The 19,345-nt window shown below is 37.7% G+C and overlaps 1 protein-coding gene across 1 annotated transcript; it reads left to right on the top strand.

The window, feature by feature from the left end:
• Positions 1-1,668: 1,668 nt before the first annotated feature.
• Positions 1,669-8,859, top strand: npas4l (neuronal PAS domain protein 4 like). The gene is made up of 9 exons (XM_038294745.1): positions 1,669-1,896; positions 3,458-3,621; positions 3,807-3,952; positions 4,038-4,137; positions 4,872-5,127; positions 5,232-5,341; positions 5,440-5,575; positions 5,659-6,875; positions 7,915-8,859. Exons 1-9 carry the CDS (start codon positions 1,796-1,798, stop codon positions 7,941-7,943), a joined length of 2,259 nt encoding a protein of 752 aa, XP_038150673.1. The 5' UTR covers positions 1,669-1,795; the 3' UTR covers positions 7,944-8,859.
• Positions 8,860-19,345: the final 10,486 nt, after the last annotated feature.

The following is a 19,345-nucleotide window of genomic DNA, read 5'->3' on the forward strand; positions in this document are numbered from 1 at the left end:
TTTAAAAGTATAGTCCTTAAACTGTTGTCTTTTTTTTTTCATTCTTTTTTAATTCTCATCGTTTTTCTGATTTTGTTTTTTTCAACCAAGAGAATTTCAGCATAAATCTGGCAGGAAAACATCTCCCTCAAGCACGGCTTTGCTCTCAGATAAAGGCAGTGTTGTTTTTCAGCCGCAAGAAAACCTTAAGCTGATATTGTTGCATATATATTATAAGAGGCATTAATAAATCCTTTTGCTTGTAAAGAGTTGCACTTCACAGCAGTGATTTGTGCCAGAATGAGGTCCTGGGCAACAGTTCTTCCTCCTCCTCCTCCTCCAGCCATTCTACACAGTAGTAAACATTTTACTGTGTCGTAAATGTTTGTAATGTCATAATTATGTTATCTTATTGACTAATATTATGGATTTCTAATAATCCAGTGTAATAGGTTGAACATGGCCAAACATATAGGAGATAGAAGATGAGCCTGAAAGTATGATTCATTAGCCATCCGCCATCTACAAGGTGAAATTCAGACAGTTTTTTTTTATGTGCACAACCCTCTTTATTCTTTTTCTGACATGCAAAATAAGCAACAGAAAATTTGTTAGTAGCAATGGACTTATATTTATTTTTCAAGCTCTAATCTGGCTTCCCTTATATTTCTTCATATTTGGTGATTGGGGTTGTCCACAACATAATCTACCACTACTTTATTGCTTATTAATATTGAATTTTGTGTTGCCCTAATTATATATTTTGAATTTTATTTGAATAATGCTTTTATTATTTAACTGCAAAATCAGAAATTTAAAAATTTCCAGATTATCTATGTTTTAGGTTATTTTTTTCCAATAGATCTTACTGCAGCAACAGTAGATACAATTGTGTTTCTCTAAACTTAACTGTTTTTCATATTTAGCCTATTTTTTTTTACAGTGCATTTTCTCTGTTATATCTCTCCAGATATATCAAGTATTTGATAATTATTTTAATAGTAACCCATAATTACTAGGCATTCAAACATTTAGCTTTCACCTCCAATCGTTTTGTGACCCTATGGCGCAATTTGAAGGCTTGCTAAAAGTAATAAAAACCTAATTAAGGCAATAAAAGCACGACTTTAGACACATAAAGTATCTAAATGTCCTCCTAGTTCAACATTTGACTTTCCTTAATTAAAAGAGAAACATTAATTCTGGTTCTGCCTGGAAAATAATGATATATATAAAATAGAAAATAATATGTTGGTTCAGAAAAAAGAACTTCTTCATATCCTTCTGATCTGATCAAGATCAAGAGTTTTTTTTTATCCCTATATAAAAAAATAATAATTAGCGTCCACTAAATATTTCCAGATCATAAGAACTTCCATAGCTTGTTTCTGTTTCTTTTTATGAAAAGAAACTTAAAATAAAATCCACGGTAATTTGTTTCCAAGTTGAAAGAAGCATTTTTAATTCAAAAAGTCAGGAATAGCTCTGAGTTATTATGACGCTCCGTGCGTCCAGTCAGTCCGGTTATTATTAGGACTTGTTAAACTAAATATAACTCTCTATGGTTGGCTGTCATCGCGTCACATTTAAGATTATCGCGGAGTTTTCTCTCGGCGGGATGAGAGGTGTCGGGTTTGCGCTGGGGGGCTATAAAAGGAGGGGCGAGAACAAGTGGCTGAGGCGCATGAACCGCAGGCTGCGGAGGAAGGAGATGCAGAGGTTGCGGTTTTGACGCTCTTTACGTTCATTAAGCGGTTCATCAAAAGTTAAGAGCTTTTTCTCACCAAGGAAACAACTTGTAGAGATCTTCCCCACAATGGCTCTTTGGTGCAACGCCTGCAAATGTGTCGTCAGCTCTCCGTGCACATCTCACCATCTGTCCGGAGACGCGCGGCGCGCAGCCAACAGTAGGTCCAGGTCAGTCCTTCCTCTCATCCGCGCCCTCCAGCTGCACGCTGCGTGCGGCTCAAAGACTTTTCTTCAAACTTATTGAACTGATTCTTTCAGCCAGATATGTTTTTCATTTTTAGTAGGTTTGTTAAATCTGGATTACTGATTTAACATTCTCTGAGGAAAATTATTTCACTGTATGAATAGATGATAGATTTTAAAGGTATTTTACATGATATACCAGCTTCACCATCTTCTCAGTATGATGCTGCCACCACATTTATGGGGGTCTGCGAATGTTTCCCAGCTCTAGAATATTTAATCTCCTCTGACCTTCTTTCAGCAGTTTGTTCTCTATTTGTTTCTTGGTGAATGGTTACTTTTTCTTTCTTCATATTCATAAACGTTACATTTGTGGAGCAGATCATTAATAGTTGCCACAAAGAATCTCCCACCTGAGCTTTGGATCTTTGTTGCTCCTCCAGAGCAATCACAGGCGTCTTACCTGCTTGTCTTAGTGAGTTGATGGATGCCCAAGTATTAGTCTTTTTCACATTAAAATGATGGACTGAACTGGTTTGAATCTTATCTTTCCACCTAGCATTGCCTCTAACTTGAAAAATAAATGCACGCCACACTTCCCAGCTTCATCTTTGCAAAAGAAAATTGTAAACTGCAAATTATATTGTTTTCTGCTTAAGTTTTACTCACTAGTTTTTGTAGGCTGATCATAAAAATGCTCGAAGGTAAATTAAGGTTCTTCACCGTAGTGAGTTAATCAAAACTTGGAGATTCTGACTTAATTAAACCTGACATTTTGCACTTCATGGTTTGCAAAACCTAAAGTGGAACTCTGAGTCCTCCTTCTCATTTACAAACTATAGACCCAATGGTGCTTTTCTTTTTTAAACAAAGTTGATTCTGTTACCTTCAAAACATTGGAATTTGATTCTGGAAAGTCTAGGGCTACTTTTTAGCAAAACTCTGACAGAAAAATGAAAAGCATAATAAAAGAAGTGAAAACTGGTCAAATTAATTAAATGATTTATTGCTGTTTAAATATTAAGCTCTATTCGTAAATGCATTTTTAACTTAGATTAAATTATGCAGAAAAATTCTATTTAATGATGATTTTGGCTTTAGTTATGGTTGGATACAGAATGATCCCAATGTCCTTTTGTGGCACTCTGTGTGGTGTGACGTGGGGCACTCCTGCTCCAAGGACGCCCACTTTATAAGGCAATGAAGGGAGCATGAGAAGCCCAGCCGCCCCTCCTTTTCTGTGTGCGAGCCCACGCAGCTATAAAAACCCAAGGCTCTTTGAGGATGGACCCAGACAGACACTGATCATGCAGACTAAGTGTGTCGAGAGCCCTCATCTCTCCACTCAGCCTCTCATGTAAGCCGTTTCCATAGGAACCCCTTGATATTTAAAGTGGGCCTTAACTCGTAGGGAGAGGAAGGCTGGATCAGCTCAGGCCAAATCTTTTATTTTGTTTTCAAATATTATGATACCAGCTCAACTTTTTCAAAAGCTGCAGATTTCTACACCTCCACCTCTCATGCCAGCCAACATGGTCTCCCACAGGTCCACCAAAGGAGCCTCCAAAGCTCGGAGAGACCATATCAACCGTGAAATCAGGAATATGCGCTCTCTTCTTCCCATCACCCAGGAGGACCAGGAACGCCTTTCTTACCTTCACTCCATGGCCGCCATTTGCACCTACATCCGAAAGTCTGTACTCTTTCAGGGTAAGTTTCTTTAAACCTCTCTTATGTCTTTGAACACCTAATTTACATTCATGCTACATGGCGGAGAGCACTATGAGGTTCAGTTTAAAAGAGCTTTAGGAACAACATCAAAAAATACCAGATGTGACAATCTGCAGAGATCCAACCGATGAAACAAAGGCTGAACTCTTCTTTTCATCCTGAAGGGCTGCCGGCTGGGGAACGATCCCTGTGCTCACTGCAGTATGAGGCCTTTCTGGAAGCCCTGCACGGCTTCATCCTCGTCACCACAGCTCAAGGCAGGCTGGTTTATGTGTCAGAAAATGTGGCTAAATACATTGGTCTGTCTATGGTGAGTCCTTAAGCATCACTTTTAGCTGTTTTTCTTCAAAATATGCGTTGGTTTGTTAATATCCCCGCATGTTATATTTTTCCAGGTAGATGTTCTACAAGGAGACTCGTTTTATGACTTAGTAGAACATTCAGATGTGGACATTGTTAAGTCAAACCTGAACATGGGAAGCAACTTGTTTTCAGGTAATAACAGCTTTTTTTATTTAATTAATCTTTCCTGTGTGGGTTTATTCTTATGTTTTGCAGGATTTCTGCACAGTTTGAAAAAAAATTATTTTTCACGTCTAGATTATTGGAAAAAAAATCAACTATATATGGAGTAAACGAAATAAAAAGATCTACATTTTAACTTAAGATGATATTTTAATGATTGCTTTTGGATTTATTTTTTTGGGCTTCTTGTTTTTTAGTCATGGATTAATCAGTTTGCAACTTTATGTTCTGCAAACAGATTACATTTTTAGATGTTTTAAAGGATTTGTCAGTTTGAAGTGATCCAGATTAAATAAGTGCAAGGATATAATGATGATATTTCAGATGTACTAAAAGAGATAATTAAGGAGAAAAAGACAAACCGCCCTTTATACCGCTTAGTTACTAACTATAGCAATGAGCAGTTTAATTGGTTTTAAACATGCAAATCAAACTGGAGAAATTTTTCTTGCTTAGAAATCCAGGAGTTTAAAAATAGCAAAGAAATCAAAGTATCAGAATAAAGCAAGTTAAAACTGGAATATGTGTTTGGCCATATTTTTAGAGTCAGTTTTCCAGTAGACACCAACAGATGGCATCAGTTGTGGCTTGCATTGTAATATCACATGTAATGCAACGTCTTAACATGGAATTTGATGTCTTGATTGCAAAGTTTGTAGTTTATTATCCATTAAGACTAAAATTCTTATGTACTTTTTTGTCAGAGAGGAGCTTCGTATGTTGCATGCAGACCACGAAGGCCTTTAAGCTGCAGCATGGAAGCTGCTGCTCCATGTTGGTCAGAGGAAGCTTCCAGTTCCTCCCTCAGCCCTCTTCTACAGCCTCCCCCAACGCCGAGCCCTTGTTTGTTGCCCTCTGCACCCCCACAGTAAATCGACTGACAGGCGCTGACTCTCACTTCTGTCCCAGCTTCAGCAGCACACACAGACTGGACATGAGTTTCACCCAGGTCTCAGAAAGGTAAACTAAAAACTCCACAACTCAGAGAAAGACAAGCCTGAGTTATATTTTTCTGTTACTCCTTTTTTTTTTTTTTTTAACATAAATTTTTTTTTATCTTTCAGTGTTTTATACTATGTGGGGTATTCAGCGGAAGAAATGATCAATCGATCATGGTACAACCTCTTGCATCCTGGAGATCTGTCATTAGCTGCAGCTTCTCATAAAAGTTTAAGTAAGTTTTCTTTATACTTTTAAATATTATTGCCATGTTTTCTAGCGGTAAATCACTTGTTTTTATCCTCTATAATAAGCATAGTTGTCTTTCTTCAGTGCAGGCAGAAGAGGGCTTCCAGGTAGAGATGATCCTGAGGCTCCAGTGCAGAGATCTGTCATGGACCTGGATTTATATTCGAGCTAACAAGGACCCAGAGTGCCAGAGCATCAGCTGCACTAACTACATCATCAGGTATGATGAACCTCTCATGCAACCCTGATCTGACAACGTTTCTGTTTCAAAACTCTCTTAACACATCTCTTTTAATCTCACAGTGAAACTGAGGCCATATTTCTGCAGAAGAAAATCAGTGTCTCTGCATTCAAGCCGTTGTCTGTGCCAAATTTCCTCTGTTCTGCTCAAGAGGTGCCTCAGAGTCAAAGCATCAGCGCTAAATGTTTTAAGAGGCGAAGGATGTGTAGCAGCCAAAGCGAGGAGCTTGAAGCCAAAACAAGAAGGGAGTCGGAGCAAGATGTTTTCTGTGCGTTGTGTCCCTCTTCACAAGGTAGCAGCTCTCCTGTTCCCCTGGAGGAGAACCCTGCACTATTTACACCTCCCTACAGCCCGGCCTCATCCAGCTCCCCTCTGCAGCAGGAGGAGCTCAACCCTGACCTCCTGATGGATGCATATGGATGCAAAGATCCACTGCAGTCCTCCCCTGAGGCCTCTCCTTCGTACTACTCCTACCAAAACGTAGGACTCTCCTGTCACCAATCACCTGCCGACTCTTTACAGATGAATGAACAAGATTTTGAGCGCAGAGACTTTGACATGTTCTCCTCTTCTTCCTCCTCAACCTCCCCAGTAACATTGTCCCAGAACTATGATTTCCAGGCTTGTTCAGCCAACTCTCGATTAGTTCCAGACAGTTTCTCCATGTCGGAAATGTGCGAAAGCCAAGTGGAGTGTGCATCCCTGCATCCAGATGATTTTAACCTTCTTGATGACCCAACATGGGGCAGTCTTGTTCCTCCTCTTCAAATGCCCCATCAAGAACTTCTCATGCACTCCAGTATTCTGACTCCCATCCAGTCCCCTGTAGCACCAGAGCTGTATCTGTATGATGAGAGGGAGCAGGAGGAGATCAGTATACTAGCCCAGCAGATTTCCTCCCTTTTCAGCAGCTTCGACATGCACCACGGCCAGAATCCCCTCCAAAATGTGGCCCCAGCGGCAAATGCAGACTGTGATTTGCTTCAGGCCTCTCCTCTTCCTTTAACTCTGCACCCTAAGCACGAACCAGTTTATGATGACTGCACGCTGGACAGCATCCTCAAGGACCTGAATATGGTCTCAAGAAAAAGTAGTGCACCTAGCCCTGACATGTCCTACAGCTACCAGCAGGGCCCCGCTTCAGGGAACTCATTGCCTGCAGAGCAGCTCAGCAAAAGTAGCATTGCCTTAGATCCCTTCGGTGTGCAGCTGGGAAGCCATGACCAAAACGTTGGGTTGCATCAACTCAATCACTACATGCAGAGTAGCTTCCAGCAAGGTAAATATTTTCAACAGCCTAAATATTTTTATGCATAAATATTATATTGAGAAAAAGTGTTTATCCCCTTACAGATTCCTGTTCCTGAAAAATATTTTTAAATAACCTTTTCTAGATAAAAGAAAGCTATCCAAACAATCTCACCATATTCAAAATATATTATTGTCCCCTAAACCAAAAAACTAGTTGCACCCTCTGCCATCAAGTGGTTGAAGTGACTTTCACCTCGTGGAGGAAATTTTGGACCATTCTTCCTTGATAATTGTTTTGATTAAGCTAAAATGAAGGTTTTTTTTCTGCATGAATGGTATGCTTAAAGTCACGCCGCAGCATGCCTATTCATTCTAACTATGATTAGGGTCGCTTTAAATGTTTAATTTAGTTTGGTTTGATTAACCCTTCAGAGGTGGAGCTGCTTGTTTTGCTTTGGGTCACTGCCCTGCTGCATAACCCAAAGTTTGGTTTAGCTTAAGGCCGCTAAGTGATGAGCAACATTCCTCCTAACAGCAGAATTCATGGTGTTAATCAAAGGTGGTTATTGATGCCCCAAAGCAGCAATGCAGCTACAGATGATCACACCACCTCTGACTGTCGGCTTGATGTTGTTCACTAGAGTCCCAAACATTTCTTTAAACCTATTCTAGACTGATAGATTTCACTGACTCTGATTTGTTCTTCAATTTATTTACTTTAATGGATCTTTTCTTAGTTTTTATGTCTTTAAAACTACTTTTTTAAGCCATTTCAAAATGATTTTTGATTGTTAAGGTTTTGCAGTAGTCAGGCAGAGTTTGGATTGTAAAACTGATTTAACAAGGGGGCAATTGCTTTGACACAAAAGCATGTTTAGTTTGGATAGCATCTTTTAAAAAATGAAATTCTATGAAGAAATTATATTTTATTCTGTTATCTATGTCTGAAATTGGAATTAATTTCATAAACAAAACAAACAAATCTGTAAGAGGGCAAATACTTCTTCAGATCTGTTGATTTACTATATAACTACCTTCCACTCATGGTACTGTTTGTCTCCTTGCAGATGGACTTGCTGAGGAAACCTTGTACTGAAATAAGTCTGTGACTTACCGTGCTACCACCTGTATGACATATTGTCAGGGCAGCCCTCCTAGGATGCATTCAAAGAGGATTTCAAAGTGGGAGATTGATGAGGGACGTCTGCAGTTAAATGCTGATTACTGTACCCAAATTAAACAGAGATAAATAGTTTTATTCTGTATGTCTGTACGCTGCAGCTCTGTTGTAGCTCCTCAAAGCACTGCTCTCTGGTGTGTTTTATGATTTGCTGATGTCTTTTATCCTAAGAAATAAAAGGTACTTTGTAATAATATCTGTGACATGAGCTACACACTGAAATGGAGGTATATTTTTCATTTAATACTAAGTGACCACAGTTTACATTAAGCACTTTATCAAAGTCACCGACGCAAGAATTTCATAAAAGAGAAGACAGGAACCGGTACCTTGATTTAACCAGGATAAGCTTTAACACATTAATCATTCCTTATTATAAACAAACCAGCTATATGTACTTTTCAGGTGCCTTAAAACTGTTATTAAAGATGTAGTTTGGTAAATTGATGATTTATTGATTTACTTCTGGAAGTGACATTAATGCTTTATACTGTCAGGGATGGAGGTAACCAGCAGCAGGACAGAAATGATTGTAAATTCAGCTTCTACCTCAACAGCTCAACACATTCCAAGTCAGATCTTGTCATTTATTGTATTTATTCTGTTTTGAACACTGACTGTTTCACACTTTCCTCTGTTTTATTTATCTACAGTTGTACTGTTTTTTTCCTGTGTTTTATTGTATTTTTCCCATGGTACTGCAACCCTGTAGGTTTCTGTTATTTTCCACGATGTGTCATTTATGCATTTTTATTTTTTAAAATGTAAATAAATCAAATGGAGAAGACATTAGTAGACTTTTTCTGAGACTTTTTTGATAAATTGTTTAAAATATTTCAAACTAGACCATTAAAATTTAACTCACAGCACAAAGCTAGGGGGTATTCTAAAAGAAAAAACTTTGATTTTGCCCCTTTTTTCATAAAAAAAAAAATGGTTTAACTTAACAGTTAAACAGTTAACTGTCAAAGCAATGCATACTGAGATGGAAAAATGAAGATGTTGGTTTATTATTTCTCTTAATTATGTCTCCAGTTAAAGAAAATGCTCTTTTTATCACTGCCTTAATAAAGTGTCCTGATTAGGGCAGAAACTGTTAATCCGATTAATTGTGATTAATCGATCGTTGAAATAACTCATTTAGTAATTGATCGTTTATTAAATGCAGAGAGATTAAAACATACCTGTGGCTTACAGAGTGACCAACTTAGAGCAGTAATTATTTGAAATTTGTAAAAAAAAAAAAAGAAGAAAGTTTTGTATCTTCATCTGTCAATATGCTCTATCCAGAACTCCTCAAGTGGAAAAGTTTTAGTTTCCCCTATTGAGCCCTTTGCTATCCGATTGTTAATTGATTAATCGCAAAAATTAGCAACAGATTATTCAATTTGCAAAATAATCGTTAATTGCAGCTCTAGTTCTGATGACATAAAGGCCTGGATGTCTCTAAACTTTTTTTAATTTTAATGGAAAAAAAAAAGACTTTCTAAACTTTTTTTTATTTTTATTTTAAATTTAAAAAAAGCCTTAAGTGATGGTTTTTGGTGACACCACTGGACAGATCTGGGCTTTGTGGCCCAGCATATCACACCAATCGTCACTGACCTAGGAGTAAAAGTGGATTAAGTTTGACAGCCGGATCAGGGCAGTTGTTAAATCAAGTTTTTATCATTCAAAGCTGGCAGAAATAAAGCCAGTTCTTTCAAGGCAACAGTTTAAAATGGTAATCCACGCCTTTGTTGCCACTTGGCTGGATTATTGCAATGATCTGTATGTGAAGGTCAGTGCCTCCTCCATCTCCAGATGGTTCAAAATACAGTACCCCTTTTTAACCGGCACACTCCACTGGCTGCCCATTTATTTTAGAATTCATTTTAAAATGATTTTATTGGCTTTTGAATTCCTGAAGAGTCTTGCCCCACCGTACCTCTCTGAGCTTCTTCATCCTTATACACCTACTCGCTCTCTAAGGGCAGCTAATCAGCTGCTCCTGAGAGAGCTTAAAACTAAGCTTAGAGAGGACCACACTTTCCCCACTGCAGCTCCAACACTCTGGAATGACCTGCTTCAGCACATCGGACAGGCCTCTTCTCTGACTGTTTTTAAATATCTTGTCAAAACCCACCTCTTCACTTTGACTTTTGACACTTAGCAAGACAGTGGGCTTTATTTTATACTTTTATTCCTTTTATCCTTTGCCAAATTGTATTGCTTTGATTATATGAATGTTACTTTTATCCATGTTTTAACTGTTTAGTCTTTCATCTGTGCTGTTTTATGTTTTATTTATTTTTCTGTACAGCACTTTGTTCCACTGTAGTTGTGTTATAAGTGCAAATAAAATTGGATTGGAATTCATATTTTGGTCATTGCTAGTTTACTGTCAGAGTCGATCATTGCACGTCTTCATCTACTAAAAGCTGGGATCACCTGCTAGATTCTGTCTTATGTGCAATTTGTAGCTGATGGGTTTGTCGGGTGAGAAATGAGAATGAAGCTGCAAAGCAAAAGCTGAGGAAAAAATTATTCCCTGTGGGTTCATACCCTGGAGTAAAATCCTTGGATTTACATGATTAGACTGAGCTCTATAACAATCATCATCAGCATGAAGGTCACATTAGATTCAGGCTTTTTTTTTTTTTTTTTTTTGACAGCGTTACAGGATTCAATAATAATACATCATAAAACTTTGATAATTTTCAAAAACATAAATAAGAGATAGATAATTTTATTTACATCACTTAGACTTAGAATACATGTATTGTCATTTTGTGTGACATTTCCATTTTCTTAAAGTGCAGCAGTGATCAAATGTAAACATAGTAAGAGAAAAAAAAAACATGGTGCAACATTCTTAAAATGTGGATATTATTTGAAGCAGCAGCTCAACTACACATTAATCTTTAGGCCACCCATAAACTTCTAATATAATTCAAGCTTGATATTTGTCTTCCCATCTTGCCAGAGTTAGCAGCTTTCAACATTCATTAATTGTAGCTGGTTTCCTAAGCATAGTTTTAAAACATAATATTAAAGGTCAGAGTGAAACTCAACCTGAGTGACTTACTGATTCCAAAACTATTTTCCTTTATGTTTGGGATTGTTGTCCTTGCTGTGATTTTTAAAGACTTCTTCATTTTACTTTTCCACATGATGTAATCATACAGCACCCACAGCAGCAAAATGAGCCGATGGCATGATGTTTCTGCCACCATTTGTAACAATAGCATGTACTTTGGTTTAGAAAGTTCCCCTAAAAAGCTTTAATTTTTCCTCAAAGTGAGGAAAAAAAGCAGGAAGAGTGAAAAATTAAGGAAAATGACATTTAGATGTTGAGGATAAAGTTAGAGAAAACGTATTCCATTCTCATCCAGCCCTGGATAAGTCTTAAATTAAATTCCAGACTTTTTCAGACTTTGTGGAAACCCTGAATATCTTTAGATAATCAAAAGAGGGTTTGTATATCTCTTCCGTCTCAGATTGATTTTTACATCCTCTGGCAGGTCACATAAACTATACACAGAAGATCAATCCATGGCTGACCAAATCTGCAAAAAAATCAATGCATCCATGAATGAATATTTAGATAAGTGTCCCAACTGAATGCCAACGTGAGTGATAGATCCATATAGGCTGCAATAGGACGTAACACAAGCACACCCGGTTTATATGCATGAAAGCAGAGTGAAAAAAACATGCAGGGGACGCTTACTGCTGGTCAAAACAACCACTAGATGGAGCAATAGCTTCAACTGCTTCAGTCAGACAACACATGACAATGATATTCAAACAAGGTTGGAATGAGGTGGATTGTGTGTTTGTGTGAATGATCATGTTTTTATCAGCTTGTGGGAACAATTTTCCAGAATTATGCCACATTTTGCAAAACTCCATGAGAAATTCTCTTCATTGGAACGTGGTTAGGTTTAGGTCTAAGAATGTGAATTGAGCTTAGGTTAAGTTTAGTGTTATGTATGTGTTGGTAATGATTGGATAAAGGTAAGAGTCTGGGTTCGACCATAAAGATGAATGGAATTCAATGCAAAGTCTGCACAAGGATGGTGTGGCACAACGTGTGTGTGTGTGTGTGTGTGTGTGTGTGTGTGTAATGTGGCCATGTCTTTAATACCTGGTGGGGACAATTTCCTAGGAATATGCTAAATTTTGGGGACTCATAGGTACTTGTGGGGACCAACAACTGGTCCCCATAAGGAAAGTTTCTCTTCTTGGGGTGGGGGTTAGGTTTAGGACTAAGGTGTGAATTGAGTTTAGGTTAGGTTTAGGGATAGGTATGTGTCGGTAATGGTTAGGGTTAGGGCAAGGGTCATGGTTAGGCCATATAAATTAGTGGGAAATGAATGGAAGTCAATGGAAGGTCCCCACAAGGATATTGTGACACAACTGTGTGTGTGTGTGTGTGTGTGTGTGTTGGAGGGGTTGGTCTCCATTCATAGAAAGGAGTCCAGATGCCTGTAGTTATCCATGGAGACCTAATTAGGAGTGATGTGTCTTGAAGGGTACAATGGCATATAAAGTTCCTAACAATTCCCCACATCTGCTGTGTTACAGTCTTCCTGCTTCACTCAGCGATACCTGCAACAATAATGATTTCCCACAAGCCCAGTGACACTGAGGTTGTGTCCACACCAAGGGGACAGAAAAAAGATCACCTTTCTATTTCTCTGACCTTTACGAAAACCTTCAGACTTCCTGAACAGAGAGTTTGGGAGTCTTATCATGAGTATAATTACACTGTATATCAGAAGCTGCAAACAGACATGGTTCGATGAACCACTTAGTCAATCGGGACCCTTCTTATCTCATTTTTACAATAGGAGGGTGATGTTAGATTGTGGTAACAACCCAACAGCTCACAAGAGAGGCGACATACGAGAAGATGAAAAGCGTTTAGTAACTGCTGTGATTCATATCTGGGATCCCAAAGTGGTTGAAGGATTGACAAAACAGAAACAGAGGAAAAGCTCTTACCTACCCTACTTCAATAGCTCCTATGATGCTTCCTGAGGTGGATGGCTGGAAGGCGGATGATGAGGAAAAGGTGCATCGGCGCACCTGAAACGACATCAAATATTTATTTCCGGGGTTTCTGCAAGGTTTACAAACAAATGAATTAAAAGTCAATTGCACACCTTATAAATTCATCCAGAATAATTTAAGTAATTAAATCAGTTCAAAAAGTGAAACTTAAGCATTTGAAAGTTTACTGTTATAGATAGTGGTTTATTTTAAGTCTTTGTGTCTTTGAATTTCGTTTATTACACTTTACAGCTAATCACAGACCTTTATACTCAAAAGTAGGTCCATGTATGGTGCAATACATGGATTCTATACTTAGTTGGGACCCTTTTCCCTCAACATAGAATGCTACTATAATGCAGATTGCTTTTTGAAACTGGAGGTGACTAGGCTGTGGGAGTGTTAGGTAATGAAAGAACCAAGGTATCTATAATAGGAACCTTGTGTCGTTACATCTTCTTTTTGACAACACTTTATCAATCAAGCACAGTGATTCCACCGTCATTAAACAATGGTAATGGTAATGGTTGTCTTGGCAATTTGGGAAGAAGTCATGTCCTGTCAGTAAGTGAAATCAGCCTCTCATCCTTCCATTCATTCCATTGTTCACATACCTCAAAGGATTTCTCTGATTCAGAAGGGGCAAAATAGTTTTAGTATATGTCTTGAATACAACTGTATGGGAAGAGTAATGAAGCGCTGACTCACACCTAAAGTCTTGAATTAGTTTTGCTTTACAATTTCCTCAAGGTTTCTGTTGCTTGTTCAGCTCTTTTTTAAAATAAGTTTCCCTTCCGTTAAACTTTCCATTATGTGCTTGTATTCGTTTCAGTGAACAGCCGGGTTCTTTATTAATTATATTTTGAGGCCAACCCTCCTTATGCAGGGGGGGTCAGTGGTTGTGAGACATGCTACTGTCAATTCAGCAATCTTTAATGAAGTTAAATTTATGTGCAAAAATATTAATGTAATATTATAATTTTTAGTACAGGAGTTTAATTTATCTTTATATGTAAGCTATAACTCTCAGAAATCAACAGAAACAATGCACCACAATGTCTCATTAATCTTTATATTTGAATAGTATCACCTTTTAATTTGACTTTGCAAAAATATCACCTTTCAATAATCATCTGCATGATAAAAACAGAACTGTGCCTAAAACCAAACAACATGAGGAAAATAATCTTATTGTGTAAAAATATAGAACTAAAGTAGTAATAAATGAACACAATAAATGAACATACCTAATTATAATTTAAGATGTGCAGAAATTGTTTTAACCTCATAGACATTATCATAAATATTTCCCACAACAAGATAACTTTTGCATACCTCCAATACCTGATGATGCATTTTCAACACATACAAGGAATCATAATGGAGGCAACCTTTAGCTGCTGCACAAATATGCCTTATTTTGCCAATGTTCATGCCTAAAACATCAACAGCAACCTTCTGTTGATTAGAATGTGGTTTGAAGAGGCCCATGTGTCAGATTAAAACTACCTTTTTAAAAAAGAAACATTTTTAAACATACATTTTCACAGTAAATTAAAAAGCTTAATAATTGCATTAAACCCACGCATCTGTATTGCATTTTAAATGGTCTGAGCTTATTAGTTATAAGTGAAAATCAAAGAAATAAAAAAATAAATGCATTAAAAATGAATCAGTAAACTGAATTCTGTTAAATATTATTCTTATTAATGATATATGGCTGTTCTGGATTTTCTTTGTATATATTAAAACTCTAATTCAAGGCAGATTCAGCTTTAAAAACAGACACTATTTTGTCATGTTGTATAATTGTAAATAAATCCAGACAATAAGGGGCTAGGATCTGAAACTAGGATGATTAAATGTAAGGTAGTTTAGGACCCTGAAGGAATCCTGATTTCTCCTTTTTGGTCTTTCAGAAGCAGCCGGCTTTTAATATCTCACCCTCACCAGTGACCTCCTTACAAATGATTACCTAATTTACTCACAGAGAAAAAAAAAAGACTCCTTCTAAATTGAAACTGCTTGATTTCATAGAAGAGGGCCTCAGGTGGCCTCGCCGCGTCTTCGTTTATTTAGCAGCTTCTCACTTTCACTGTTGCTGCAGCCAGCAATGAGACATCCTCTGAAAGCTTATCCATGGGTGTGCATTCATTTTCAGATAGATGAGGAAGTGGATAAAACCTTTCCAGCCAAGGATGAGATGTATCTCTTGTGCTCGGGGATTGTTTGGCAGATGGATGCTGCATCACAGTCTGATAGCAGCCAAGGTCACAGAAAGGGTAGCCCAGCCGGTGCTTACATATTAACCCCAACCTTGCTTTTGATTCCTCATATCTCATGAGAAAATCCTCCACATTGTGTGTGTTTTTTCTCTCGATCTTAGTGTAACAACAGCCTGCCATCTTTCTGCTTATATCACATTTCCATTTGTATAGCATAGCTGTTGCCCCAGTTTTCAAAGGAAACACATCACCTTACTGGTGTTGGTTCAGTCATTATACTGTGACACTCTAATTGGGTTAAACAAAAAGCCCCCAAAATAGACTGCAGCCTGTTCCTCCAGTTGCTCTGCCTGAAAACACAGTTCTGATTCAGCACTGGATCCAAGGCACGAGGCTTAACATATCCAGATGATATTCACGAGAGAAAGGCCAGATACCCAGGGAGGAGAACACAAATGGCAGCCTAACTGTGCAGTCTTCTCGCAAATGAATGTTTGATTTATTTTCATGCCTTTTCTCGAAGGAACCACTTACAGCAAAGCACCTGTCCTCCCTGGGGATGTAAGCATCCCCACGGTGGGAAAGACTTCAATAACACGTTATCCTTTGTTAGAAGAAATGATTGTGTAGCTACTGAGTCAAGAATACATGCCAAGATGTTGTATTGTGTTTTTCAACAATCCCAAGCAGGTTTTCCTGGGTTTACATTTAACCTCTTTGTTGTGCAGAACCAACAGTGCTGGGTTTTAGCAAGAAAACATCTCAGTATACCGTCTATTTCCTTCCCAGACTTCCCTTCTCCAGTATTCAAATAATGTTCATGCTGTAGATTGTATGTTGCTCTCAGAAAGTTCCAGTTATATTTCCAAGGTTCTCACTGATGTTAGTAACTGAAGAAAATCCTAAAAAAGTAAAGTAGCTGTTAGTTATTCTTGACATATGCACTGTGTATACATACGAGGCACGTATATAGGGCATGCATCATTAACATGTTTATCGCTCCGATTCTGCAAAACCCCTAGGGTCAACACAAATAAACAAGAAGGAGAGTTTCTAATGCAGCGCTCAGGGGATTGAAAATGTATTCAGAAAGTTGATTAATTATGTGAAATATAATTAGGAATTTAAAACAGGAAAATAATTCATCCATTATTGGGATAAGATGAAAAACAGTTTTAAAAGGACAGGGAAGCAAGACATAAATCAAAATTAGCATTAATAAGTGTTGTGAAAAAAGTTTTAAAACAACAACACATCTGACAGATCTTTTTTTAAACTTCAGGTTTAAATCTGATGTTCAGATGGAATCAAAGACCCAGAACAATATTTGAATACTGAACCTGAAGTGCAAAACACACCTGTAATATCGCAGCGATTTGAATAAAAGTTGCACATACTTGAAAATATACATAAGAACCTGGAATAAAATATGTTCAATGTGCAACCTATACTTAGATTACACATTTTAAAGATTTGTTAAAATCCCATTTATATTATCCAAACTATAAATAGGTCCTTAATCTTAACATCCATCTAATTTTAATGAACCCTCACCTTTTTGCATACCCAAATACAAAAGCAAATAACTAAGGAACTGTAAGCCCAAATTACATGTGTGATACATCATTTGGTTAATATCCTCTAGTCTCTTAAAAATATAAATGATAAAAACATAGTCAAACCTGCAGCAGTTAAAACATGATTTATAGTTGGGGTTTTTTCTTCTTGAAAATAATAAGTCTAGACATGTTTGACAATAGGCATGTGTCATTGCATTGCATTTATTCTGCATCATGTCAACCACAACTGCAGAAAAGTTCAGACCTCTAGGCATAACAGTTCCAGAGTGATGGAACTTTTAACTTCTGGTGTCTCCTGCGTCTCCAACTTTGCATACTACAAGTTTCACTAGGATGCAATCTGACCAACTGGCAGAGGCATGAAAGTGTTTTGTCATCTGTATGTGAACTGGATACTTTCTTTTAACAAATTAGCAGTTACAGAGCTCCTCAGTAAGGCTGATGGTGCATGTCAGTCATTTCATCCAAAAAGGTGTTGGTTTTAATTATCTTTTTTCTGAATGCTTGGAATTTTATAAGAACCTTTGATTCATAAATAAAACTGTGATCATCAAATATTCAACACTTTGATAAAGTCGTATCTTTGGGGCTTGATTTATCTCACAAAGTGACAGTTGGGTAAAGAAAGCAATTCTTGCAAGGTAAGAAATGTTCTGATTACTGCTCCTGCTTTTCTAATATTAACATCTCTGAGTGACATGAAAAAGTTGGGCTGATAATTAAAGAAGCAGAAGATGAACTCTTTTTACCTCAGTGTCTGCTCGCTCTTCCAGACACTTTGGATCAAACATGAGGGAAGTTTTGGTTAACACTGACGTCAAAACAAAGCTGTCGTGGCCTCGCAGCAATGCACAATGAACTCTACTCGGTGGGGGTCACTGTGTGGGTGAAGTAAGACACTGCTGAGAAGAAGTAAAACAAAGACTCAACATGAAAAACTCCTCTCAGCCACTGCTGACTTCAACATTCTCGCTTTTTTTTTTTAAGGGTTTTAGAGTGGATGGCTGAGCTGTACTTATATTTGAACATAGCAAGTTAAATATTTTCTGGTGAATATATGCAAAGCATTCTGTTTTGAAATTAGATCCATTGAAGATAGAGGATTTCAGCCTCAGAAGTGTCCCTGCTTTTGAGAACTTTGAAGAAAATTGCCATGGAAACAGTGCAGCACTCATTTTGTCAAAGCTAAAGGTAAAAAAAGAAAGCACCCAAGTTAATATTATCATAGATTACACAAGGTGTTCTGAGGAGGAGGATAAAGTTTTATTAAATTAACTAAAGTGGAAAAGTGAAATGCTTCTGAGAGTATGAATTATATCCTGCTTAACAAGATGCAGAAATCTGCACAGAAATTAGGGGAAACGGTTTGTTTGTTTCTGCTCCAAAACAGCAACTTTCTTTACTTTCATTAATGCATAATTGGTCTAATTGGTCTTAACTCTATATAAACAGCAGTCACAATATATTCAAACTAAGGGACTTAGCTCTTGTTTTTAATATACATATGTTTTAGTTTTTATGAGATTTTATGTAAACTGATTAATGTGAAATTAAGTGTAATGTAAAGTTCAGTTCTGTTCATCCCTCACATCTGATGGTTTGAACACAGCACAGCATTTGGTGACAACTGCTCACTGATTTAATCTACAATGTCCATTCTTCACTCAGATTAATGTGCTGGCTCAGATCCTGATGACCTGTGGTCTTAAGGTTGCCATGCCAACAGGCTTGGGTTATGTACACCCCTTCCTACATCCCATAGCTGCTGGAAAAGCTCCGCTTTATGGAGAAAAAGAAAGATTAATTCGACTGATAATACCTGGGCTAGTAGCCAAATAGAAAATAAATGTCATAGAAAGTAAAAGAGAACAGATTTGCTACAATGCTCGTATTTTATTGTCCAAACCCATAGTACACACATCCAAATGTACAGTACTCTCAGCCTCTCTAACCCAAACACTCTTATAAACACTCCAAATGACTTTCTGCTCTCACAAATAAAAATCGATAATGATTTCCCAGAGCTAATCAAACAGGATATCTTTGGACAAGAAAGCAGGTGATTTAAACTGAACAAACCATTTTCTGTGTAAAAGCAACTGCTTTGCCAAGTTCTCCGCAAGCTCAATTCTATTCACCAAATATGAGTTCCTAGAGGCTTACTTGAAATCCTCAAACAGCCATAACCAGAAAATCAGAGTCAAAGGTCCCGGTGTGCTCCACATGAGCAGGTGATTGTGCCTCCCTGCTTTTTTCCACGTGTGATCTGTGGTGTAGGATTTGGGATGCTCTGCTCTGCCTTGTGGGAGTGTTCAAGCTTGTGTCAAAGCCTGAACATAATATAAAGCATTCCTGCTTTGACACAGGTGTGATATCTAGTATAGTCATGAGTGGATGTGGAATCTGTGTGTATTCTCTGGGGAGATGCCTTCCAGCACATTTAATTTGCATTCACTTGATTTCCCCTCCGGGGGTG

The sequence above is a fragment of the Cyprinodon tularosa genome, unplaced genomic scaffold (assembly GCF_016077235.1).
Source record: "Cyprinodon tularosa strain WSP-4 unplaced genomic scaffold, ASM1607723v1 ctg343, whole genome shotgun sequence".
Lineage (NCBI taxonomy): Eukaryota > Metazoa > Chordata > Actinopteri > Cyprinodontiformes > Cyprinodontidae > Cyprinodon > Cyprinodon tularosa.

Bases quoted from the DNA above. Each gene is read 5' to 3' on its own strand.
- npas4l (XM_038294745.1), top strand. From the start codon at position 1,796: ATGGCTCTTTGGTGCAACGCCTGCAAATGTGTCGTCAGCTCTCCGTGC. The intron at 5,128-5,231 runs GTAAACTAAAAA...TTTATCTTTCAG, and splicing joins TTCACCCAGGTCTCAGAAAG to TGTTTTATACTATGTGGGGT. The intron at 6,876-7,914 runs GTAAATATTTTC...GTCTCCTTGCAG, and splicing joins GCAGAGTAGCTTCCAGCAAG to ATGGACTTGCTGAGGAAACC.